Below are 26,089 nucleotides of genomic sequence, written 5' to 3' on the forward strand. Positions count from 1 at the left end.
TGGTGGTTGCATAGTCTTTTAAGCCTTGCCGGTCTTGGAAACTCTTTGTCTCTCCATCCATTTTGAATGTCAGTCTTGCTGGATAAAGTATTCTTGGCTGCATGTTCTTCTCATTTAGTGCCCTGAATATATCTTGCCAGCCCTTTCTGGCTTGCCAGGTTTCTGTGGACAGGTCTGATGTTATTCTGATGGGCTTTCCTCTATATGTAAGGAGCTTCTTTGTCCTAACTGCTTTCAAGAGAACCTGTCTACAATTATGATTCCTCATTCTTACTATCAGGTGTCTTGAGGACTTTTGAGATTCTATATTCTTAGGGGGAGACCGTTCTGCCTCTAGTACATGAACACTGGTTCCATTTGTGAGATTGGGAAAATTTTCATAGAGAATTTGTTCCACTATATCTTCTAGACTTCTTTCTTTTTCCTCCCCTTCAGGGATTCCAATAATTCTGACATTGGAACATTTCATGGTGTCATTTATTTCCCTAATTCTGTTTTCGTGGCTTCGAAGCTGTTTGTTCCAGGCTTCCTCCTGATCCTTTCTCTCTGTTTGTCCTTCAGATCAGTAATTCTATCCTCTGTCTCAGTTACCCTAGCTTTTAGAGAATTTAGATTAGATTGGAACTCATTGAGAACATTGTGAACATCATCCCTCGTGGCTTTCAGTTCCGCCTTATCAATTCCATTTTGTCATCCATGGCTTTCTCCAATTTAACTATTGCCTGGATAATTGTTAGCTTGAATTCCCTTTCCGACATATTGTCTATGTCGATAGCCATTAGCTCTCTTGCAGAAGGCCCAGCCTCTGAATTTTTCCTCTGTTGGGCATTCCTCCTCCTAGTCATTTTGGTGAGAGATGGCTGAATGGATGTAGCTGAATGTATCGACCATGGTGCAGTTAAGGTGCACCCTGGAACGTTTGTGAGCAATCAAGAGTCCCACCCAAACGAATGAAAAAAGAAAAAGAGAAAAAAAAAAGAGAGAGAGAGAGAGAAAGAGACAGGAAAAAAAGAAAGATAAAATAGAAGAGAAGGTCCAGCCCAAATGGGCCCCAAGGTAAGATTTATGAAGTATAGAAACAAAAACAAACAAAAAGACTGCTAAAAGTAGATAACAAGAGAAAAAAAAAATATATATATATAAAAGCAAAACAAAAAAAGAACCTCATCAAAAAGAACCCCAAGTATAAGATTTATATGCTACCAGGACAAACACAAATATACAGAAACACTGTAGGAAGAAAAAGATGGGAGATTGGTTATAAATTCTCAGTGTGGGCGAGGAAGGTTATTTTGATTCTTCCTGGATGTATCTTGATATCTTTGTTAAAGGATTCAACTTTCCTAAGATAAAGGGGGATTAAAAATTGGTTTATCTATAGGGGTCGCATTGATTGGGGAAAGGGGATTACCTTGAAGTTTAACTCTATATGAATATTAAAAAATTAAAATAAAAAAAAGAATAAACTCAACTAAAATAAAATTTAAAAATATTAAAAAATAGAAAAGCAAAAGAAAAACACGGGTATATGTATCAAAAAGTTCAGGTTAAAAGATTATTATGGAATTTGATGTACTGGACATCTCACTGTGATAGTAAATATGTTAAATATTATCTATAAAAAAATGAACCAGAATAGTGGGAACGAATTAAAAATAAGTTTGTATCTATGAAGTGTGATGGTTGTTCTCTTGTCTTCTCCCTCCCCCGCGTCCCCCCCGCCCCCCCCTGCTTTCTTGGGGAGTGGCCTGCCGAGTGGATTTTCAGGCAGTGTTTCCTGAGTTAAGTCCTCCCGCCCTCCTCAAGGGGGTGGGCTCTGAGGAAGCCGGTTTTTCAGGCTTTTTTTCTCTGAAGGTTTTTTTGTTTGTTTCTTTCGCCTTGACAGCTTTTTATGGTTTTTAGAGGTTTAGAGGAAAGCAGACTGCACCCAGACCACCCTCTCAGCGAGAAGCCTCAGTCTGTTTCCCTCTGGGTGCTCCAGAGCACATAAATTCCCCCTTGGCCATTGGCAGAGCACGTTCCCAGTAGCGGTCCCTGGGGACGCAGGAACTCCTGCTTGTACCCAAAACCACGACAGCGGCAGCTGTCTGGGCAGCTCCAGACCACCAGAGAGGTCCCACGCAGCGATTGCCCACTGAGATTTTCCTGCTGGCCGGGGCTGGGAGTGCCTGGTCTTTCCGGGTCCTAGAGTGCCGGGCTGGTGCTTGCACAAACCTCTCTCAGGGGAGGGTGTGGGGCGCGACTCATACCCTGATAGCAGGGCACAGAGTGCGAGCGTGGAGAGTGCAAAAACGCTGTGGTTCTGCAGGCTGGCGAGGCTCCCAACCCCTCACAGGAGCTGCCACCCAGGCGTGCTCAGGCGCGCTCGCAGCTCAGGGACCAAGACCTGGTTTCTTCGCTGTGCTCTCTCTGGTTCAGCACCAGGGGTGTCTGTTCTTGGTCCGGGGACTTAAGCCCTTGTCCCTAACTGCCCGGATTCCTACAATTTTCCCCCATGATCCTTTGCTCTTTTTGAGTGCTTTCAACCAGACTCCAAGTTAATGCTGGTCCCCAGTCGCAGGGCACTCTTGTATTGGGGTATTACTTTCCAATAGGTGGCTTCTGGTGGCTCCCTCCCCCTTTTGTTTATCTTCCAATATCAGTCCGATGTTGCCACTCCGGTTTACCTGCCCACTGGCGTCTTCTGCCCCTGTAGAGATCCAGACGTGTATAATTCTAATCTCAGGCTGATTTCATGGGTGATCAGAGTTCTTTGATAGGTAATCAGCTCTCTTTAGCTACAGGTTGAAACAGGGCCTCCTCCTAGTTCCCCACCATCTTGTCTCCCCTGGCTCAGTTCTCTTTACTGTAACTTTGCTCTTGGAGTCTTTCTTCCTTCATTTTATTCTGTTTCTGTATCCCTTTCCATCCAAGCTAGCAGCATTTTGCCAGTATAAAGATCTCAAAAACTGTGTTGGCTTTCTGTGCAATCATGGCTATCCAAGCCATCAGACAGGAAGGTCCTCCATATTTCTTTCCAGGATAACTACATCCCGAGTTCTGGCTTCTGCTGATATGGTTGAGTTCATCCCTGATTCACATGCCAAATCTCCTTAGCAGATGTTTGTCCCACCAAACCATTGGCCCAGTCTCCAGAGCACACTTAAATGGATAGGCTGAGATTTTTCTTTTTGCTTAGCATTTCCTTCATCAGTTTATTTCTTCCCTCCTATTTTATGATAAATAACAAAGAAAATAGCCTGCACCTTCCATACTTTCCTTGGAAATATCCTCAACTACATATTCAAGCTCATCACTTTCAAGTTTTACCTGCCACCCAGCAGAAGAACCCAGTTCTGCTACTTTATAACAGGGATCACCTTCCTTCCAGCGTTCAATACCATGTTCCTCATTGTCATCCAAGATCTTGGCAAAAACACCTTTTTAACAAAACACTTTGACAAAGTTCACATGTCTAGTGACATTCTGTTCATGACTATGTATGTATTGCTTATGATGACAGAAAGTTTCTTTACTCTTTTCTTATCCAGAACCACTTCCATATTTTTAAGGTATTTGTTATAGCAATAATGCACTTGGCAATACCAAAAATTTATTAGTTTTCTAAGGCTATATTCATTTCTGAGAACTGCTGTAACAAAGCACCACAAACTGGATGGTTTAAAAACAAAAGAAGTTTATTGTCTCACGGTAATGGATGCTGGAAATCCAAAATCAAGGTGCCAATAAGACTTTCCTCCCTCTGAGATCCTTCCCTGCCTCTTCCTGGTAGTGGAACTTGGTCCTTGGTGGTCTTTGCCTTATAGACATATTCCTCAAATCTGTGCATCTGTCTTCATATGGCCTTCTCCCCTGTGTGTCTTTGTCTCTTCTTTTCTGATATGGATATCAATCCTTTTGGATTAAAGCCCACCTTACTCTGGTATGACCTTAAGTCATTACTTCTGCATTAACAAGTGACATTCTGATATACTTGGGGTGAGCACAGCACCATACCTTTTGAGGGGGTCACAATTCAACCTGTAATACCCTCATAATAACCATAACAGCCACATCAAGTTGCTACTAGACTTGTCTTATTTTAAGGCATTCTTTTCTTAGGTCCTTCCTACTTATCATTTAATTGTTAATAAACAGAATGAAAAGCAGAATCATCTCACACATTTTTTCATACCTTCAAAGCCTTCCTTATCAGATATTTGCACATGAAAGTATTTTTTTCATAATTAAGCAGCCATCCTGTGTGTCATGAAGAAAATAGGGTGGCTCAGTGGGTTAAAGCCTCTGCTTTTGGCTCAGGTCATGATCCCAGGGTCCTGGGATCGAGCCCCGCATCGGGCTCTCTGCTCATTGGGGAGCCTGCTTCCTCCTCTCTCTCTGCCTGCTTCTCTGCCTACTTGTGATATCTGTCTGTCAAATAAATAAGCAAAATCTTAAAAAAAAAAAAAAGTAATACCTCTGTTTGGGTGTTTTAGTATTAACTTCTTATTTTATTAATCATTTATTGTGGTTATGTGAAAATTCCAGTTCTGCCATTGAGACAACTAATTTAGTATTTTCTGTCTTAGAAAGTTGCTGATTTTTAAGGCATTTTCATCTTTAAAGTAGATTCAGTATCAATAATAGCATGAATTTGACTTCCTGCGAGATAGGAACAAATAATCGTGATTCTATATAATAAGTCTTAGGGTAGTGAAATATGGAAGAATTCAATGCATTCGGACTCCTGACAATTCTCTTTAAATTTGGGCTTAGCATTTTTAACCCATATGTGTATGTTCTTAAAAGGAGCAGCAAGAATAGCCATTCTTATTAGTATTTTGACTTAATATCACAAATAGTTTGCTCAAAAAGTATTATCTATTGCTTATTATTGTTCTTTGTATTAGTATGTAGACTGAAAGTTTCTTAATTTCCAAATGGGATTGTTATTGTCATTCTTTCGTACTAACGAATTTATATAGTGTATTCTCTTAAAATGACCTCATTTAACTTCCTGAAGGGTTTAGATGAGTGTTACTATTTGTCAATACTAACAAGACTAGATTTCTTTAAAAAAAAAAAAAAAAAGTAGATTTCTCTGTGCTGCTGAATTTTACTATTTTTGACTCTGATGTTGTTCCTTGCATTATTTTGGATATTTTTGACTCTTTCTTCCTGAGTATTTTAATTTGGAGATAGGACTTAATCCTTTGTAGTGAGTCAAGCAGTCAATGAGTGGTAAGATATTGCTGCATGTTCACAAAATCTGACTTCTGTGAGGGGGGAATGGGAAAGTAAGATAGGTATGACAAAATTCTCCCTTGCCAAAGAAACTAATTGTGTCTATATTGTTCACTCCCTTATTTTTCTTCATGAAGCAAATATTGGTAACACTTTAGGAAATAGGAAAGTTTCTGCTGATAAATCCAGTTTCTGTTTCTTCCTTTAGGGGGAAAATTGCATCTTAAACCAAAATATCCTAAAATTTCTCACATTTCCCTTTTCCGTATTTATAGGCCAAGATAATTATAGCAAGATGTTGTAGAACTCTTTCTATACTTAACTAATAATAGAAAGCAGAGCTGTAGATAAACAGTACTGCATTCAGAGGAATAGTTGGTGTAATTTACAGTGTTTAAGATATATATATATATATTTTTTTTTTGTAATAACAGAACAGTGATCAGGAAGGCATTTTGGTAGGAGCAGAAGTACTGAGTTAAGGAAGCATCTGCACATTTGGCTTCTGGTGATTATGCTCCTTGGGTTGAAAAGGAGTGATAATGGGAGAGAAACTCGAAAATCTCACTGGTAGAGTCAAATCTTGGATCCCTTGAATGCTGGACTCAGGGGTCTAGATTTTACTTTAATAGCAGAGCAGCATAGATTACAGCTTATAGAACTTAGAAAGGAAAGGTTATAAGATATTTGAGGCTTAAAGTGACAGCTGTAAAGATGAATTGGTGCTAGGAGTGACAGCAGGTAGAGAAATGAGTTTGCTTTGTTATGCTAGAGTTCTAGCATAACATAAAAGTGAAAGCATAACTTTCACTTCTGAAAGTGAAGATGGAAGGATCCTGGTATAAGGACTTCATGCAGGAGACATTTTAAAGGAAGGACTTCTTATCGGTGACAACAGACAGGGTTTTTAGGAGTAGACGAGAAGGGAGGGATTGGGAAATGTTGACTATGAATGTAGAAGAATGGAAGAATAATGATATCATAACAATGTTTGTTTGCAGTTGAAGAAATTATTTTAGGCATGTTGAGTATAAGGTGTTTTCTGAACGTTTAAAGCATTACACCTGTCAAGATTTGAACTCTAGGGGTAGATAATGCAGTTTGGAGATTATTGAGCTTTGAAATTAATTTGGATGGAGATGATAATCTTATCACCAAAATATTGAGAGACTTATTGTTTCAAGTCTGTTGTTAAGTCAACCAGTCTGTTGTTAAGTGTGTTAGGGATTGTTTGCATGATAACTGCCCTGTTACATGGAATGTTGGCCTAGACACAATTTAACCTGTTGAAGTCTTTATAGGAAACTTGTTTTATAAGGTGGAACTGCTGACTATGTATTCATGATAATCAAAGTCCTAGTAGATTTGAAATAATCTTTTCTTTGAACTTTTCCCCTTAACACTATTTCTTCTTCTTAGTTATATATTTAAAGTGATGATGGTGGGGGTCTTATGGATAGGACATAGAAAAGAAGCCAGTCATTTGCTCTAATTGTTGATTAATCTGTGAGAGTATATTTATTAATAAACATATATGTGATTAAAATACATCTTGAAGAAAATTTCTCTCAATCTATTGGTTGAATTTTTCTAAACAAACATACATTGGCTATTTTTATTCATTGCAATCCAGGTTCTCAGTTTTGTGGGCCTTTCAGCATTCAGTCCATATTCATGATGAGAAGATAATTCTTCTGCTGCAGGCAATCTTATAAAAGTGTGCTTTCTGGGCGCCTGGGTGGCTCAGTTGGTTAAGCGACTGCCTTCAGCTCAGGTCATGATCCTTGAGTCCTGGGATCGAGTCCCGCTTCAGGCTCCCAGCTCCATAGGGAGTTTGCTTCTCCCTCTGACCTCCTCACTCTTGCTCTCTCTTGATGTCTCTCTCTCAAATAAACAATAAAATATATTAAAAAAAAGCGTGCTTTCCTTTTAGTTGTTTTTGCAGTAAGTTCTCGATGAACCATATACTGCATTTTATCATTTGTAAATGTGAAGGTATAGGTTGTCATCTCTATTCAGAAAAAAATTGAATTTATCACTCACTGCATATTTGAAAATGTAAAAACATTATCCTCAAGTTTGTAGTGAGTATTCATGTAAGGTACATTCAAAGTATAACTTAGTTTGACCTTATGTAGCCAGTACAATGTTTAAAGCACACCAACCCTGTTGTTTCAGTGCACCTGCAGGAAAGACATGGTGAAAATCTCAATGGATATCTTTGTGAGGAAATTTCAGCCAGACAGATATCAGCTTTGGAAGCAAGGAAAGGATATATACACCATTGATCACACAAAGCCTACTCCAGAATCCACACCTGAAGTAAAAGCATGGCTGCAGAGGAGGAGGAAAGTAAGAAAAGCATCTAGGAGGTAATGATTTCTTCCCCCCATCCCACTCGTACCTACTCAATAAAAATGGGTCATTGAATTTGATGTTCTCAGAAACTATTCATTTGCTTTCTCCTGTTTATCATCATAAATTTACTTAATATCTTACTGAAAAAAACTGAGGCAAAGTATTTATAATTCTTATAATTATATAAATTATAATTTATAATTCTTAAGTATAATAAGTAAAATATAGTAAAAACTGAGGCAAAGTATTTATAATTCTTATAATTATATAATTTATAATTCTTAAGAAGTATAATAAGTAAAATATAGGAAGGGGTATATAATGTGCTTGAGAATATTCCTGACATGCTATACATGCCAAAAAGAACAGTCCTGGGGCCTCCTAGACCCCTTACTAATGTACATTAAGGTTGAATTAGTGCTCTGTATTCATCTCCATATTTTTATCAACTTAATAACTTGATGTTGAACCTTTTCATTTAGCTACTGATTTTCTGACTTTAGTTGTTTTCTTCATTTCTTCATTCTTCACTCGAGATACTTTACTCATCAGGATACCTATATTTTGCTACAATGTATACACTTGGTTTTATTCTTTTACAAGGTGTAAAGCAGAGCATGTGGTATTTGTTTAACATGGTTGTCCATGTGAACTTTATTCTATATTCCATTTTTGTGGCCAGAGCCATTTCAGAAGTTTTTTAGGTCATCTGTGGGCATCTTCCTATTTTAAAACCCATTGATGGAGCGTGTTGTTATGTTGCTGTCAGGTCCTTAAGCAAAGTTTTTAGGCTCTTATATTTGCCAGGTTTATATTATACATTTATTCTCCAATATTACTCATTGTTTTTCTTTCATATTGTAAAACTAATATTTGGCAATGGAGAATATTTGTAAAATAAGGAAAAGAATAGTGGAGGAATCGCAAATCACGTATAACATCACCATCCAGTGTTAAAATTTGGTGGATACCCTTTACATATGTGCTTATTATATTACATAATATACTTTTCCAAAACTGGGCATTCTCTGTTAACTCTTTGATGACCAGTTTTGTGAGTGTTCTTCATGTAATTAAATGATTTCGTACAACATAATACTCAATGCCTGTATATATTTAATCCCCTGTGTTTGGGTCAATAGCTTATTTCTACTTTTTGTTTTTGGGGTTTTTTTGGGCCATTAACTAAATAACAGTGTGATTTTAAATCTTTGGCCATACTTCTGATGCTTATTTTCTTACTCTGATATTTATATTCTGCTATTTTAAAATGGTAGTGAGTGGAGAGGAAACTTAAGAACATGGAGTCACACTTCCGCATTTTATAAGAGAAATAAATACCTGAGGCGTGGAATTAGTAGCAGAACTAAAACTCAGGTGTTCTTATTTTACCCTATAGTTTACAGCAGTGATTTTCAAACTGTTAGTTTTCAAATAAATTCAGTAGGCTAGTTACAACATTTTAAAATTAGGATGCAAAATAGAATAAAAAGTATTGCAGTTCTGTTCTGTGGTAAGGGTGAGTATTAATTCCTGATGTGTGAACATGTGTGTATGAGTGTGTTGTGTCACTATCTAAAATGTGTAACTTATAACTGATTGGTTGTATTAAAAAAAGTTAGGGAAATACTGATTTAGAGAGTCAATGCCAAAAAGGTGAGGAGGCAGTAGACAGTCTGAGTCCAGAAGAAATACCAATAGAACATCTTGAGAATTGTTCTTTAATGGACAGAAAATACAATACTTTAATTAGGTGCATGATCTGGTCTCCTAGTTACTAAAAACAGTGACCCTTTAGTGTTGACAGAGAACATAGATCTATGACATTGAACAGATTTGAAATGCCTTTTAGTAAGTTAAAATAATCAATGGACTTTGCTCACTCAGTTAGATGGCCTCATGTTGCCCATTATGCCTAGGCTTGTGACTTGATCATGGCATTTGCTGCTTTCTCTTAAGTAATACCCTATCTAGGAAATGTAATGAAGTGAATGATTCATTGAAATCTCAAAGAGAAATCAGCCATCTTGTTTTACATGTGCTATGCTATTTACAATGTAAAGATTTCCCACCTGGCCAATGCAATAATGGTGATGATGATAGTATTACTGCCAATAGCAGCCAAAGCCAATTTACATAGGTTATCCTTGGCTACCACCTTCACCTCAGAAACCTGCCTTCCCTGACTTCCAGTAGTGAACAGTGGGGTGTGTGTGTGTGTGTGTGTGTGTGTGCGTGCGCACGCGCGCGTGTGTGTATTTGGACATGGAAATACACGTTGCTTAGATTTGAGTTGTAATTCTTAAATGAAAGTGTTGGAAATGTTGTGTGTTATACAAAAGGCATCTCTGACAAAGCCATCAAGTGACCTCCTCAAAAATACTGAGAAAAAAATTAAAATAGTGTCTACTCTGAAAACAAGAAGTAGATATGTTAAATACAATTAGTTAGCCTGTCTCCTCTTCTCATTCCTTTAGCTAATAATGATTTGGCATTTAATTTTGATGATTTTCATGCATACTCAGAATTAAATGAAACTTAGAATGTAAGTAATATACACAGACTTTAACAACAGCTTGTAGAAATCTCCTCTTTTCCTTTTCCTTTCTTTATTACCTAAAAAACATTTATGACTTTATTATCCCCCATGTCATAATTTTTCACTTTTTAATTTTCAGACTTCTTTTAATATTGTTATAAAATTTTAGCAATATTCCCCAATAATATTTAATAATCAGTTACTTACAGTTGTTTTAATTTTAATTTTAAGTAAATTGTTATTAAAACTGCTGAGATTTCAATTTCAGATTTAATTTATTAATTATGAAGATTATTTTTGCATAATAATTAGAAAGCTATCAGTTTGTTCACTACTTTCAGTAAGTGAAAATAACATTTGTAATTGCAAATGTCCTGCTCTGACCACAGCTTCTCTTGTTAATAGTTTCCAGTGCACTGGTTCTCACTCTAAGAGGCTTAAGAATGAGGGAAATGAAGAAGTGTCACCTGCAGTTGATGGGGCAGAGGGCCTTAACCCTGACCCAGACCCAGAAGGTCTCAAGGTCAATGGAAAACCAGAAAAAGCAGTGAAGATGGGGAACACAGAACTACCTTCAGAAGAAGAGGCTTCTCCTAGCAGAAAGCAGCTAGATCAGAATTCATCAGATAATGTCAAACTCCCAGGTGAGAAACTGACTATGTTTCACATGTAAGCTGATGTCTTAACTCTGTGTTCTATGACACGTATCTTACCTTTTCACATGGCTTTACCAGCAAGGCGTCTAAAGCTATGAAGTAACAGTAAGGAGGCCAAGTGAATGTTGTAGAAGTCGGGAGCATCAGTTATGTGTGATGGAATTAGGAGACAGCCAGCAGTGCCTATTTGGTTTAATAAAAAAAAAATATTCTAAAATGAAAACTTTTGGGGGAGGGGTACAACTCAATTTATAATATACAGTACATTTTTGGAAAGCTTCTATTAAATTCACATGGAACAGTAAAAACCAATTATAGATAATGCTTTGCAGATTCTTAGCTTTCAACTTAATTTTAAGAAGAAAATAAAGATTAAGGTTTTAGAAAAGAATAATAACAATCATTCAGTTTTGTGAAATGGTATGTATAGTTCCCTTGCTGTTTCTCTGTACTAAAGTCATGACTTGTAAGTTTCAACTAGTTTGCTTTCTTCCTTTTTATAGTATATGTCTCTGAAATTGCTGTAATGTTTTACCTCTTTAATATTTGTCAGAGTTTTTGTCCTTTTACTAATTGAGCTTATTGGTGATTTCTCATACTGCTCATCCAGTTTGTCTTTCAACTGTGGGACTCCCCCACATCTGGCCATTTACCCCTGGTTCCTCCTTGTTCAAGGTGCTTTTATCTCTTGACTGAACTGTTGGCAGAAATTGCTTCTTTTCTGTTTTTCCAGGGTCTACCCTACTCACCCATGCTAGTCACTTCTCCATATGGCAGAGTGATCCTTTTAAAAGATGTAGGTGAAGTCTTGTCCGTACCTCCTTCTTAATCTTATTCCACTTAGAGTAAAAGAAAAAGTCCTTTTCATAGTCCTAATTTGATTCTCTCCTATGTCTTCACTTTCATTACTTTTTGCTCTTGAGATATCTGTGTTTAAATAGAGTTTAAATAATAGACTTTCTTTTAGGGACTTCATACTTTATTGGAGAGCTAGGCAAACATACAGTTACAATCCAGTGTGGTAAGTACCATAATAGAGATGTCCCGGGGTATTACTGATATACCAAGGAAAAAACTCCAAACAGTCCAGAGGCTGTCCTGGGCAAGGTTTCATGGACTAGGTGATATCTGAATTAATTTGTGATGAATGGATAGGAAATTGCAAGAGTGGAGAAGGTAGAGAAAGGAATAGCAAGCAATGCAAAGAACACAGTTAAACTGTACATAGCAGGGAGCCCTCTGTGGCCTCCATCTCAGGACCCCACGATCAGCTGAAGGCAGATGCTTAACTGACTCAGGCACCCCTGGATTTTTTTTCAATAGTTCCTTACCATAGTTTTTAATTACACTGGATTTACTTAACTACTTGATAGATTACTGGGTGGTTTAGGCCAATGGCACCCAGTTTTATTAGTTCTATTGATACATGGTTCCTTGTATTTTGTCTTCCAGGGTTTGAGACATTGCAGACCACTTAGGTACAAAACTTGGGTGTGTTCAGCATCAAAGCCAATATATGATAGGTGAAATGATGCCTATGAGTGTTTGTAAGGGAGATAGAAGAGTGAATAGAGATGGCAGTGGAAGAGATGAGCTCATGATAACCTTTCCCTTTATTTTCAGTCAGCATGCAATACAGGTTTAGTGTATGACATACTTTTTATTTGGATCTAACACAGCCTTACATGTGTTTTTTCCATACATCCTCTGAGCTGGAATGTTTTATTAGTAGCAGCTCTTAGCATCACGTACTGGAATATAATTCCTATTTTTAGAAAGATTTCAAATTGCTATTGCTTTGGGTAATTATTATTGCATTGACTTTTGACATTGGTCAAAGTGTAACCTCTTTTTAAGCTCTAATTTTGTCGGTAAGTATATTCTTTTGCCAAACTAATAAATATGGAGGCTTCCTGATGCTATGGTGACTGTTCCCATTCATGTCTGTGAGAGTTTAGAGGAGAAGTTGAAAAACAGAAATTTAGTTGAGAATTATTGTTGAGTAGTAATGCAGTGTAAGATTTACTAACAGTCTTTTGTTTCACTCCCCAGGAAACAGTTGCTTAAGCACATCTGTAACAGAGGAAATAAAAACTAAGGATGACCAAGCCTATGGTGTAATTCTACCTTCAAATCCCAGTGAAGTTGATGATTCTATATCTAGTGGCAATCTGACATCCAAGGAATCAGACTCACCCAAACTTCCATGGCCAGAGTCACCTGAGTCGTGTTCTTCAGTGGCAGAGAGTAACAGTGTGTTGACAGAGGGAGAAGAGAGTGATGTGGAGAGCCACAGGAATGGCCTCGAACCTGGGGAAGCGCCAGCCGTCTCCAGTGGAGAGAGAAATGGCCTCGAAGTCCCTGGTGTATGTAGCAATGTCTGTTTTTACTATATTTATTGTGTAGTGAGAGTACTTTCTGGAGAAAATATGCTGTGCATTGAAATCTTGCTTTAGGGTAGAAATAACATTTCCCATTAACAGGTCTTAATCATGTTTCCCTCGATGACTGGAGGTAAGCCTTTTGTGAACTCTGGTTCACATGGTGATAATTCAGAGAGCATGAAATTTTTGGCTACATGCTATAGTTTAATTTTCTTTTTCTTTAACTTTTTCTAAAATTGAACTTTGAGATAATTATGGGTTCATATGCAGTTGTAAGAAATAATACAGAAAGATTTTGTGTCCCCATTTTCCCCCAATAGTACCTTCTTGGAAAACTATAGTAGGATTTCATAATGATACCGACATCTATTACAGAATGGTTCTGTTACCTGTAATATTAACCATACCAGAAAAGGTTCACCTGTAGAACTCTGACCTCCTCTTGCCATCAGTTAAACCTCTGGGTCCCAGGCTTCCCACAACCTCGATTTTAACTCACCTGGTCATGGCTTTCCCTTGTCTCCTCTTGGGCTCTGATTCTAGGACCAGGTTGACCTTTCTGGTCCCACCCAGTGCCAGAAACAGGCCTTTTGCCTTTCAGAAAACTCAAGACTTCTCTTGATTGCCAGGTACCCCATTCTAACTCTTTGCATTTATAGAGAAACTATAAATATGTCTCATATGTTCTTATGCATTTATAGTATATGCTTTCAGTATAAACTGTTGCTTTAATCCTAAGATTATGAATGGACCAGACAGGTTCCAGTTGTGTGTAGTCGTTGTCAGAATTCATTACCCTGTATTGACCTATACAACTTGATGAGGTACCTCAAGGGCACAAATAAGGAGAGTATCAATTGTTGGAGGTGATAAATTGAGCTAGCCACCGAACAGACCCACTTCTTACTGCTCTTGCTCATTTCGTCTCACTACAGGCATTTTCACATCTTTGAGTAACAAGGGAGATTAGATAAGGAAATCAGCTTAGAATAGTCAGTTCTTAGTAGTTTTAAAACATAAAATAAAATATAATTTGCTAATTTGACTCCGTAACTTTTACCATCTTATGCATGATTGTATATCCTAGTGAACTATTAAATATTTATCAAAAACGTAAGAGAAATAGAAAAATATGGTCTAATTTATTTGAAATGGTTGCTAAGGGAAATTTGAAAATAGTATTCACATAATAATAAGCAAAATTTATAACTTAACTTCACATGGGGATTAAACACAGCTGAGCAGATACTGTGATTCTTTGTGGAATGGTGAATGAGTCAAATGCCTGTTTTATTAAGTTTACTCATATTCTTTAGAGTGGAACTGAAAATAACTTTTCTATATCCCTGTTTTCAATGGAGGTGATTCTACCCTCCCTGCCTTTAACCCTTATCCTTATCATTTTACTGAACAAAGACTGCCTGCATTGGAAAGCAAACACTGCTGTTGAGGCCCGAGTGACTTGATTTGCTCCTTCTCAGAATCAACTGTGTGATATTCTTTTCTCACAGCATGGTGTCAGGCAGCCATTCTAAGCAGTACAGACCCATTGTTCTTATATGGTTTTGACCAGTGTTTCTTAGTACTAAGCGTAATGCTGTGTATATGCTTGCAGCAGTCAGCTTTAGTCAGTCTTTCCAGGAAATATGTTACTTTTGAACAGTGTCTGTCTATCTGTCTATAACTGGGTTCCATACTTTTCCTGGAATACACTGAGTATGTTCACACCTTACATGCTGTTCCAGCTGCTCTAAATGGTCCTCTGGTCCACAGAGTTCCCTCAGGGCACTCAAGATTCCACTAAAATGTCTCCTTGTCAGAAAGGCCTTCTCTGATGACCCCATGTAAAATAGCTTCTTCCCATCTCTTTCTGTTCCTTTGTTCTGCCTTTTTTTTCCTTATTGCATATTTCCTTTTTTCCTCCCAAACAACCCGATTTATTTATTTATTTGAGAAAGAGAGAGTGCACATGCATGAGTGGGAGGGGCAAAGGGAGAAGGAAAGAGAATTCAAGCAGACTCCATGCTGAGCACAGAGCCCAATGCAGGGCTCAGTCTCACAACCCTGAGATCATGACTTGAGCTGAAACCCAGAGTTGGAGGCTTAATTGACTATGCCACTTAGGTGCCCCTATTGCATATTTCTTAATAGTACCTAGTGAACATAACTATTTAGTTGTTTATTGTCTCTGTGCCTTCCTCCTCTATAATGCACATTCCTTGAAAGCTGAGACCTGGTGTAGTTTTTCCTGCTGTAGCTCAGTTCTTACAACAATGTGGCAGAAAGTGAGGACTTGATAAGTATTTCATATTAATTTTTAGCTAGTATAAACCACAGATATATCCCATTTATATTATTTTTTTGAGGGGTAGTGGAAGAGGGAGAGAGAGAATCTTAAGCAAGTTCCATGCCCAGTACAGAACCTGATATGGGGCTCGAATTCATGACCCTGAGATCATGACCTGAGCTGCAATCAAGAACGAGACACTTAACTGACTGAGTCACCCAGGTGTGCCTTGTATTATTTTGACATCCTTTCCTTACTCCCAGCTTTGATTAGAATGTTGTCACATATTTTCTCATAATCCTGTTTTGGTGTCAGAAGCCAGTGAATTTCTCTACTTCCAGCCACTGCTTCTTCCACTTACAGGTACATTTCTGAGACTCTTTTCTTTCCTAGTTAATTGTTGATGCAAACCCATTAGTTTCAAACACTTTCTCTGTATACCTACCCCCTTAAATTCTGGGGCGGGGGGGTTGTTTGTTTTTTGAGTGCCTGGGCAAGTAAACTTGAAAGTAGGTTCTATGCGAAGATGTCAGGGTGTGGATGGCCTTCTCATATACCTTTGAAAGGAAAATAGAGTTTGGAGAGAACAAGACAAAAAATTCTTTATAAAATTTAAGTGCTTTCAAGATGACAGTAATGTACTATATTAAAAAAAAATCTTTAAATTTCTTAGTTGATCCTCAGAGAAGTGGGGATTCATTTCTGAATCGGAGAAAGTATACAGGCTCACTTTGGCTCACTGATTAAACATAGAAAGCAAAATGACCTGCCAGATTTTCACATGTGGCCAGCATAGAGGTGACCAGGTGCCACAGTTCTATATAGTTATGAATATGTAGTCCTAAATTTAGATTAGTTTGGTAGAAATTTTGAGAACTTGCTAACTGCTGTGTTAGTTCCAAGTTTGATAAGCCTACCCTGCACCACAGATAGTGTTTTAATATGCAGTGGAAGGATAGTTAGTTGATCTCTTGGTAAAATAACTAATAGAATGGATTCCTATTTTTTTTGACTTACAGGTTTAAGATTTTTTTTTTAAGGATTAATTCCCAAGGAGGTAAATAAGTATAAGAATTCTTTATAATTAAATTGTAATAAATCATTGTGAACCATAGTTTTTTATTCAAAGCAAGTCTTTAACTGTGTTTCTTCTCCATTTTTGTTCTGTGACCAGAGAATAGAGGGAGAAACCAAAACTGCTAAAAGTTGGCGCCATCCACTGAGTAAGCCTCCAGCAAGATCCCCACTGACTCTGGTGAAGCAGCAGGCAACAAGTGATGAAGGTGAGCTTGTGATTTTGCAGTGTTTATTCTTTGTATACTGAATGATAGTCAACATTCATTCTGTCTTTTTGTTATAATAAACTTATCTAAAAATTGCTTGATAGGAAATTTGACCGAGTTGCAAAGACATGCATACCATAAGGAGGTTATAAGAAATAGTTAACAGGCAAAAGGAATTTGGATTTTAAGGGTAAATCCTTGCATCATATAAGCTAGCTATGTTTCTAGTCAAAGTTTTCCCATTTCATATGATGGGATAAAATCGGTCTTTTCTGACATTCACCTTAAGATACTCTAGAGGAAGTTGAGAATCACTTCTCTAAAGGTGTCAAATCATGAAGTTACCATGCTATAGATTTCTTTGCATTGTCTTTATTTTTAACTTGAGTCCTTTAAAATTATTCACACCATCTTGAGTAAGAAACTATGTGCAATACCTCCATTTCCTGTTATGCCTGGTATGTGGTGAAACAACTTTTCTCCTTAACTGGATTTTACTGACTTTGCTTGATGTGAAGTAGTTTCATTTACAACCAGTTACTATTCCTGGGTGTAATATTTATCTTTTGTTTTACCTTGCTACCCTTTTCACCTCTCTTTCTCTCTTTTTCCAAAAAATGTCTTTTTGTTGCCTTTGATTAAAAATCAGACCACTGACTAGCTAATTCTCCCTTGCAAGTGTCTCATAGCACTGGGGGTGCTTATTTTTTCCTTCTCTAAAAAACAGGTTTTATAAAAAGCCATTCTTCAAAGTATTGTCCTTTACTGGTGCAAACTGTTAAGGTCATGTGCCTGTGAAGATGCTGTCAATGGAGTAATGTGAACCTTGGGATTAGGCCTCTTGTTTGGTTTGAATACAGTCATCAGAGTAGACATCTGTAACAGATTGTTTTCTTCTTTGCTCACTGTCTTCTTTTATATCCCATGGTTAGTTAGGAAAAAAGATCATCAGTGTAGGGATGGGATAACGACTGTAGCAATTTCCAGAACACCAGCCAAAGGTGGAATTCTGTCTCTAGTAATACAAGTAGTGAACCATATTCATGTTTATTTCCATATGTCATCATGTTCATTTCTTCTTTTTCCTCTTTATTGTACCCAGCACAAGCCATTTTCCCCTTAGTGTCAAAATAAAGGACAATTCTGTATAAGGTAATTACTGCTTAGTGTGCATTACTTTTGAATTTTAATTACGCTTCTCCATCATTGTGTAGCTTTTTGGAAGGGAATGGATTATAGTAACATGTAAGGAAAACTACTTTCTCCTGTGTCCTTTTTTCTCCCCAGTAGTTTATTTTGATGTGGGCCATCATAAATTGGCCCAGAGTTTCTCCATGGAGAACAGTTCTGATGTCAATCAGTATGGTTTACAAAATTTTTAAGTGAATTGGTTTAACAAAATCATCTCAAGGATTTAAGGCTAAATGTCTTGCTGAAACATTAGGGTAATTGTAGCTTTTGCAGTCATACACTCTGTATTTTAATATGTTAAGGACATAGTAAAAGGGTCCTCTGAGGATTTTGGAGAATCGAAAATAAAAAAATCAGAGAATTTTAGTGATGACTAAATATTTTTACAACTTTCCATACTAACAATGGGGAATGTTCTGCATCCTGAAGTAAATTATATTTGACCCTTGAACAACACAGGTTTGAATTGTGTGGGTCCACTTATAAGTGAATTTTTTTATAAATACAGTATGGTACTGTAAAAAGTATTTTCTCTTCTCTGTGATTTTCTTAATAAAATTTTCTTTTCGGGGAGCCTGGGTGGCTCAGTCAGTTAAGCATCTTCCTTCCACTGAGGTCATGATTCCAGGGTACTGCGGTCGAGTCCTGCATTAGTCTCCTTGCCCAGCTGCTTCTTCCCCTCTACATGCTTCTTCCTCTGCCTGCCGCTCCCCTGCTTATGCTATCTGACAAAGAATAAATAAATTCTTTAAAAAATATATTAAAAATAAAATTTTCCTTTTTCTAGCTTACTTTATAGTAAGAATACCATATTTAATGCATATAATATGCAAAACACATGTTGATCGACTCTTTATGTTATTGGTAAGGGTTCTGGTCAATAGTGGGCTATTAGTAGTTAAGTTTTGGTTCAAAGTTATATGTGGATTTTCAACTGTGTGGGGGTTTGGCCACCCTAACCCCCAAGTTGTTCAAGGGTCAGCTGTATTTATAACAGTTGGAAGTGAATGAACATCATTATTATTAGAAAATGATGAACAGTGGGATTAGTGCTCATCGGGAGCAACAACTCCAAATCTAGCTTCTTTTGGGAATTTTTCTACCCAAACTACTAGGCTCCTTTTGCATTCCTCATATACAAGTAGTTATATTTCAGTCAGGAGCATTAACTAGATTAGAGCATGTGAGAAGTTGTATCTCTAAACAACAGTTTAGTCTTCTGCTGGTGAACGAGCATTTCTCTGTTGAAGTTGGAATTTGACTCCTTAACAGAAAAATAGCAAAAAGAAAAAATATTGATCCAGCATCTCTGGGAATTTGTGTGCAGCCAGGAGATAAGAGTCACCCCTAAGTTGCTCTTCTCAAAAGTACAGTGAAGTGGCTTTTTGATATTCAAATGACCTGAAACTATAGAGACCATTATGGTTAGTGGCAGATCCAGTAATTATAGAATCTGTAAGGATTTCCTGACTCTCAGCTCAACCAGCAAAACACTGGTTGTTGGTGGTAGAGCAAACATGGTATACATAAGAAAAGAATGATGTTAGAATATAGTATCTTTATATAAAAACTATTATCTAATTCTTCCTTGTTTTTGTTTTGTTTTTAGTGAAAAAAATCTTAAATGTATACTGAATATTTTATTATTTATAATTGAAAAGAAATGACTAAGCTGCCTCTGGTTTTCTTTTAACTGAAATGTTTTTCAGTTATATTTTTCCTTAAGCTGGGCAGCTGTACAAGGTGATCCTGAAACATGGATTAATATTCTGTATTTTTTCTGTTCATTAAAATAATTATACAAATGTTGGATTAGAACATAAACTTGAAAGAGAAGGTTAGGTGGATCATTTTATTTTTGAGGCATTCTTTATATGTACCTGTCCTCTTCTTGTGATATGTCAACATAATGGCATATTCCTCTTCTCCAATTTCAATGCTTTGTGGTTGAGTGTCTGTAGGAAGGAGAGTGTGTGTGTTGTGTGTGGCATGGGTGAACAGACAGGCTCCAAGAACAACACTCTTGCCTGGCCACAGAAGGTACTGAGAGTGAGGGGATGAACCAGCTAGGGTTGGCAGGCTCAGAAGTCTGCCACAGTATTTCTTTTTCCTTCGTTGGTGAAGATGGGGGCTCAAAGGCTCTCACATATTTCCCCTAATATTCCAGCTTTGATACAGGATAAGTGACATTAAGGCCGTCATGATCCAGTACCAGCTTTGTTCTCTAGCTTCATTCTTCTCAACTACCCTCCACAAATCCTCCTTTTCATCCATTCAGACAACTTTTTTTTCCTTCTGAATGTAATCTACTGCTTTTTACTTCCATGCACTTCCCCCAATTATTGCTTTACTTGTGCTACCCTTTCCTTCTTGAATCCTCTGCTTACCACTTCTCCTTTCCTACCTCTGCTGTCCTGTTATACGCATACTTACTTAGCTTTAGAATGCCACTTGTCACTTTATATTGTGCTCATCATTTGTCTGTCTCCCTACTCCCACTCCTTTCATCTTGCCTTCCCTTCCTAGTCCAAGATTAACCACTGTGGCTTAAATCATCCATGGATCCAAAAGCAGGAAAGTGCTGGTCATCAGTAACTTTGAAATCAGCCATCAGTCAAATACTTTAATATGATATATGCTTTCATGTTAAGGAAAATGCAAGTTCTTGTCCAGGAAATATTCTCTGTATGCATAAATGTATAGGAAAACATGCAGTTTTAGTTAGCTGGGAAATATATATATGCATCAGCTAACCCAGTTTTGTATTCCGACTGTATCAGAATCTTCTTTACCACTGTGCCAAATCCTAGGACATGCTCAAAGTTAAAATGAAGCTGCCACATTGCAGACATAGCCAAAGCCTTGGAGACCTGAGGGCCCCCAGAATAATGACATCCCACTGGGACAGTGGCTTGGCTAGCACTGCAGTGTGTATTTGTATTTGTTGCCTTCCTTCCTAGTTTGATGTCGTTCAGATTCAAAAATGTTGAATTCCTCATGCTTTTGCTGACTAGGGTTTTCATCAGCAGTGCTTTAATCGTGCTGGCACAGACTCCAGACTTCCTCTTATACTGATATTCTGGACATGAATTTTGACAGCCTCACTGCCTGAACCCTCATGATTCATTCTTTGTTCTCTGAAGCTATCATCCTGCATATATGTGTGCATTTCTTTTAAATTTACATGTGTTTCCAATGTAAATTTTCCAGCTTTTCCCACTGTGGACTTCCAAGACGTTCACTGCTTTTGTACTTACTGTGCACCTAACTCCCTTGGTGAATTGATAAGGTTAATGTTTCTCAAGCAAGTGTGCACTCAGGACAGCCCCATAAGCACATGGGAGGCATCATGAACATGGTAGTGGCTGATGCAGTAATACTTTACACAGTGATCCCCACTGTTGTTGGTGGCAGTGGGAGTTGACATACTGATGCTGTCAAGTGGAGTTTTGCTGGAGACTTTGAAAAGTAAGTAGAAAGTTTGTAAGAAAATATATAAGATTGTTATCAGGTGCTCAATTTTGTAATATTGGTAATTTTTCATATTTGATCTCATTTTTTAAAAATATGGGCAAAAATGTATTTTAAAGAGACATGGAGGGCACCTAGGTGACTCAGTTTGGTTAAGTGACTGCCTTCAACTTGGGTCACGATCCCAGAGTCCTGCAGTAGAGTCCCATATGCGGAGAGAAATGACATCGGATTGGTAGGGGAGAGCTAATGCTGTGTCTGTTTGGGGTAAATATGCTGGGAGTAGAGTGGAAGCTTAGAAATCAGAGTTAAGACCTCTAGGATTCCCTCTGACACACAAAGATGGACTCTTAAAAGTCTCTACCCTCTGTTAAGGGTGTACTGGGGAAAAACAACCAAAACTGACCATAGGTAGAGGACAAGAGGGCTTGCCACCTGGGTCTAGGCTTGAATGGGAAAAGGAGATAGGTTAATAAGAGAAAGTCACCCTTAAAATTCTTAACCATAGGACTGGCCAAGTATCTCAAGTCAGAAATTTAGAGTAAAAGTGGATCCCAGCTGTTAATGTTTCTAAGGCATCTAGCAGAAGCAATTAACAAAAATTTTGAATCCCCTCTAAAGTGGAATCTGGTTTATTACTGGAAAATAGATTGACTAAAGTCCTGGCCTAGTTGGCCCTTATCAGGTTTTTTGTTTGTTTTTTGTTTTTTTTAAAGGTTTTACTTATTTATTTGAGAGAGAAACAGAGCCTGAGCCAGGAGAGAGGCAGAAGGAGAGGGAGAGGGATAAGCAAATTCCCCACTGAGCAGGGAGCCCAGCATGGAGCTTGATCCCAGGACCCTGAGAACATGACCTGAGCCGAAATCAGGAGTCAGATGCTTAACCTACTGAGCCACCAGGCGTCCCACCCTCCTCCCTCCTTATCAGTTTTTTGACTGAGATTGGCCTCAGTTTCTTCTTGGGTGAAATGTAAGAATTGGCCAGAAATTATTGGGAGTTCTAATTCACAGGCTCAGGAATGGATGTTTGGCATTTTAAATACCCTGAAATGAAATGTAGTGATATGTTGAGCTCATCCCCAGTGGACCAAATTTTTATTTCTAATTCTTCAACTGTAATTTTATGATTTCTAAAATAATTATACAGAAAGATAGAAAGACACAGATACCCATCTTTACCATGTTTACCCAACTGCAAAGGTGACCCCACCTACAAGTTTGAAAATTGACAAGATTCAGTCTGACTCAGGTCAGATTAAAGCCCTGCTATGGCTCTAATTTTATCTAATCTGAACTGTCTATATAACTTTATAAATCATCAGTTCAGCAAGTGCAGTACAGTAATGAGCTGCTAAACATCTTTTTGAAATTACAGATACCAGATCCCTATCTTTGTAATGTCTGCATGCCTTTAGAGTTAGATTAAGAGTGTATTTCAGGCAATGTTACAGCAATTTATTTTTTTAGACAGTCTGTCTCTATTAATATTATAATTCATTTAGCAAAGGATTAAATATTTAAATATAGAGATAGAAGAGATGGAAATTGCTGCTTTAATTAGAGATTATTCTTGGTGTTTGACCATTATTTAACCCATTTAACCTAGGTTTTTAGTTATTTTAAAGAATAAAATGTATACATTTAAGTATAATTAAGTAAGGAGAATCTCAGGAATGCAAGTCTGACAAAAGTTGATTACTTTCCCAAATGATTTTCTCTGTTTCACATTCCTTTTGTTACAATGCTCATGTTTATAATGCAATCACCTTCTGAATTGGTCCGAAGCACATTTTCCCATGTGGGGAACTGGAACTACCTACTGATTCACTTTATTAGAGATTTTTGTTTTCTTCTGGGATTGCCTGATACTTTCTATAGTATTTTCTGAAATTTAGCCTGCGTCATTCAGTCATTGTAAGTACTACTAGTGTACAAGCTGGCTCCTGGGCACTTTGCAATTGTCCTTCTAACAAAAGGACATGATTAAAAATTGGCTGTTTCACTTTAACTTTGGTAGATAGTTGTTTTAGGGGAGAATTATGCCTGTCAGTCCATGGCATGCTGTAACTCGCTCCTTTCTAACAGAATTTGTGTAGATGTTCTAGTCTTCATTTTATTTCTCTTATTTTAAGGATTAAGTGGATATGCTGACCAAATATAATAGTGATGTCTTTTATCTATTCAAACTTTATAAATATTATTTAAGTATTAAAGTAGATAACAATTTTATTTTAAATATTGAAAGCACCCATTTGTTTGTCTGTTTTGCCAGAACGTAATGAGTACATGACTGTTTATGGTGGCAACCAGACGCCTTGTTCTAGTTTTTCCTTTGCTGTTAATGGCTGTGTGGCCTTGGAGAACAAAATCATGTAATCTCTTTAAGGCTCATCATGATTCCTCATCTCATTAATTGTCCCAAAGTTTCTTTCAAACCCTGAAGTTTCATTCAAACTTGAATGATAATAGGAGAGGGTATAGGGTAGGGTATAAAGTAGTCTCTTGCTCCCTGTTAGCCTTTCATTGAAAAGCAAAATAGTGAAGTATAGAAATATCCCTCCATCGACAGTGTTTCCCCTCTGTAAAAAGTTCCCTACAATTTAAAAAAAAGAATGCTGTCTTATGGCTGTTGCATGTCATTCTCCAAATGTTATTAATTTTTACATAATGATCTCTTCTCTTTGTTCCATCAATTCTTATTAGCTTGAGGTAATATTATACTTTCATGATAAGCACAGTTGTATTTTTGTCTGTTTAAGCAATAAAACAGCAAATTCAGCAGATTACTATGTAGATTGGCTTGGAATGTTTGTTGATAGGTCACAGCCAGTGTTTTCCTGCATTATGTGGACATAAAACATTAAATGTTGTTGGCACTCAGATTTAATGGATATTTTATCTAGCACTCAGCTGTGTAATAATTGTCGGACATTCTCAGTTTAGCTTGATTTCTCTGTCAGTAAATTCTATCGAAAGCCCCAGTGGCATTGACTTTTATGGCAATATGGGGAATAAAAATCAAAAACACCTTGCTCTTATTATGCTAGTGGCTTCATAAGGGTTTGATTGAATCACAGGGAAAAATGTTAGCTTTTAACTTACATGGTTGCTTTCTGTACTTTTTAGTATCAGTCTTAGAACTTTTTTGTTTTCATAGAAAACTCTTAATAAAGCCTATATATATAATATATATATATATATGTATATGTACTGGAAATATTCTTTTTTTTTTTTCCCTAAACAGTGGTTGGCATGAAGTCTTATGACTAAGCATCTGAGTATGCTAAAAGCATTGGGTTTGTAAAATGATACTCAAGATTCTTTTGAATTCATGTATGTATCATTACTCTTAAAGTTTGGCAGAAATATCTGAGAGATAGCTTTTGATACTACAATTATGTGGTTCATTCCATTCTTGGAAAAATAAATTACTGTATTAGGTTGAAATGTATGAAATTGCTATTTGATTTTTTTCTCCACAGAAACTGCAATTTCATACAGCTTAATCTATTATTCTACATTTCCTTATACTTGTACACAATCCCTTTTCCCTGGAGACAAAGATGTCTGAACCCAATAGGCCATTGAATTAGCCATATTTTGTACCATGTTTTCTGCATTTTTATTTCCACCTTTTGTTTGGTTGTGAAACTACGTATGAAGATCAAGAATAAGTGTGCAAACAACAAAATGGCTGTTCAACCAAGGTGGGGCCGCTCTGGCTAAATAGGTCTCTACAATATAGATTATAACATGCTAGTGGTTCTTTGCTTAGAGATCTTGTTCAGCCACTTTTTGACTTTGTCTTATAGATGCTGTTAATGAAATAGTTGGAAATTGGAGGTTTCTCCCATGGGAAATTTTGAACTCTTTGAAAGCAAAGAACTATTTATTTTTATTTCCAATTTTCAGCATCTGTCATATTGCCTAGCACAGTGAGTTTCATATTCTCACTCTTTCACCTGTCCTTGATTTGATGCTCATAATAAGCTCCTTTTGCTACCATGTTGCTAGCTAGTTTTCCAAAGATAGGCCAGCTTTCCTTTAGGAGTTTTCTTCTCCCTATTCCTACAACAATGAGAGAATTGACCATGCTGATTTCTTGCTATTGTATACATTATTAGTAATTTATATTTACTGTTCTTGAAGGTAGATAGTATTATTGTCATTTTTCCTATTGAGGAAACTGAGCTCAGTTATTTCATTTGTCCAAGGCCACAAGGCTGGTGGTTGGTAGAGAACAGGATTTAAATCCTATCTAGTTTCAAGTTTATATTCTTTTTACCTTATCACCTTAGGAACCCCTGATTAGAGTTCCTGTCCTGATAAAAGAAGCTGAAGTGAACAGAGTGAACACTGTCCCTTTTCCTGTCCATGTGTATTTTAAGAATTTGTACATATATGAAATATGAGCTAACATTCTTTAACTAGTTAAGTAACATTGGTAATGCCAAAGTTGTCCATGAAACCCACCTCCTCAGATGTACTATAACTATCAGCACATTTTTGTGTAATAGGAATTTTGAAAGAGTATACTTTGAAATCTTTCTCTTCCCTTCCCTTTCCTTTCCTTTTCTTTCCTTTCCTTCCTTTTCTTTTCTTTTTCTTTTTCTTTTTCCTTTCCTTTCTTTCCCCTTTTTCTTTTTCCTTCCTTCCTTCCTTCCTTCCTTCCTTCCTTCCTTCCTTCCTTCCTTCCTT

The 26,089-nt window shown here is 37.1% G+C and overlaps 1 protein-coding gene across 2 annotated transcripts in view; it reads left to right on the forward strand.

The window, feature by feature from the left end:
• LOC111156570 (lysine demethylase 4C) overlaps positions 1 to 26,089 on the forward strand; it is a 467,853-nt gene that overhangs the window by 263,363 nt on the left and 178,401 nt on the right. For both annotated transcript variants that reach the window (XM_022517552.1, XM_022517553.1), the window contains exons 9-12: positions 7,402 to 7,595; positions 10,526 to 10,764; positions 12,829 to 13,142; positions 16,622 to 16,730. In XM_022517552.1, the coding sequence (XP_022373260.1) occupies positions 7,402 to 7,595; positions 10,526 to 10,764; positions 12,829 to 13,142; positions 16,622 to 16,730 (856 nt within the window). The remainder of the gene's footprint in view (positions 1 to 7,401; positions 7,596 to 10,525; positions 10,765 to 12,828; positions 13,143 to 16,621; positions 16,731 to 26,089) is intronic.

The sequence above is a fragment of the Enhydra lutris genome, unplaced genomic scaffold (genome assembly GCF_002288905.1).
Source record: "Enhydra lutris kenyoni isolate GAN:26980312 unplaced genomic scaffold, ASM228890v2 scaffoldscaffold47, whole genome shotgun sequence".
Lineage (NCBI taxonomy): Eukaryota > Metazoa > Chordata > Mammalia > Carnivora > Mustelidae > Enhydra > Enhydra lutris.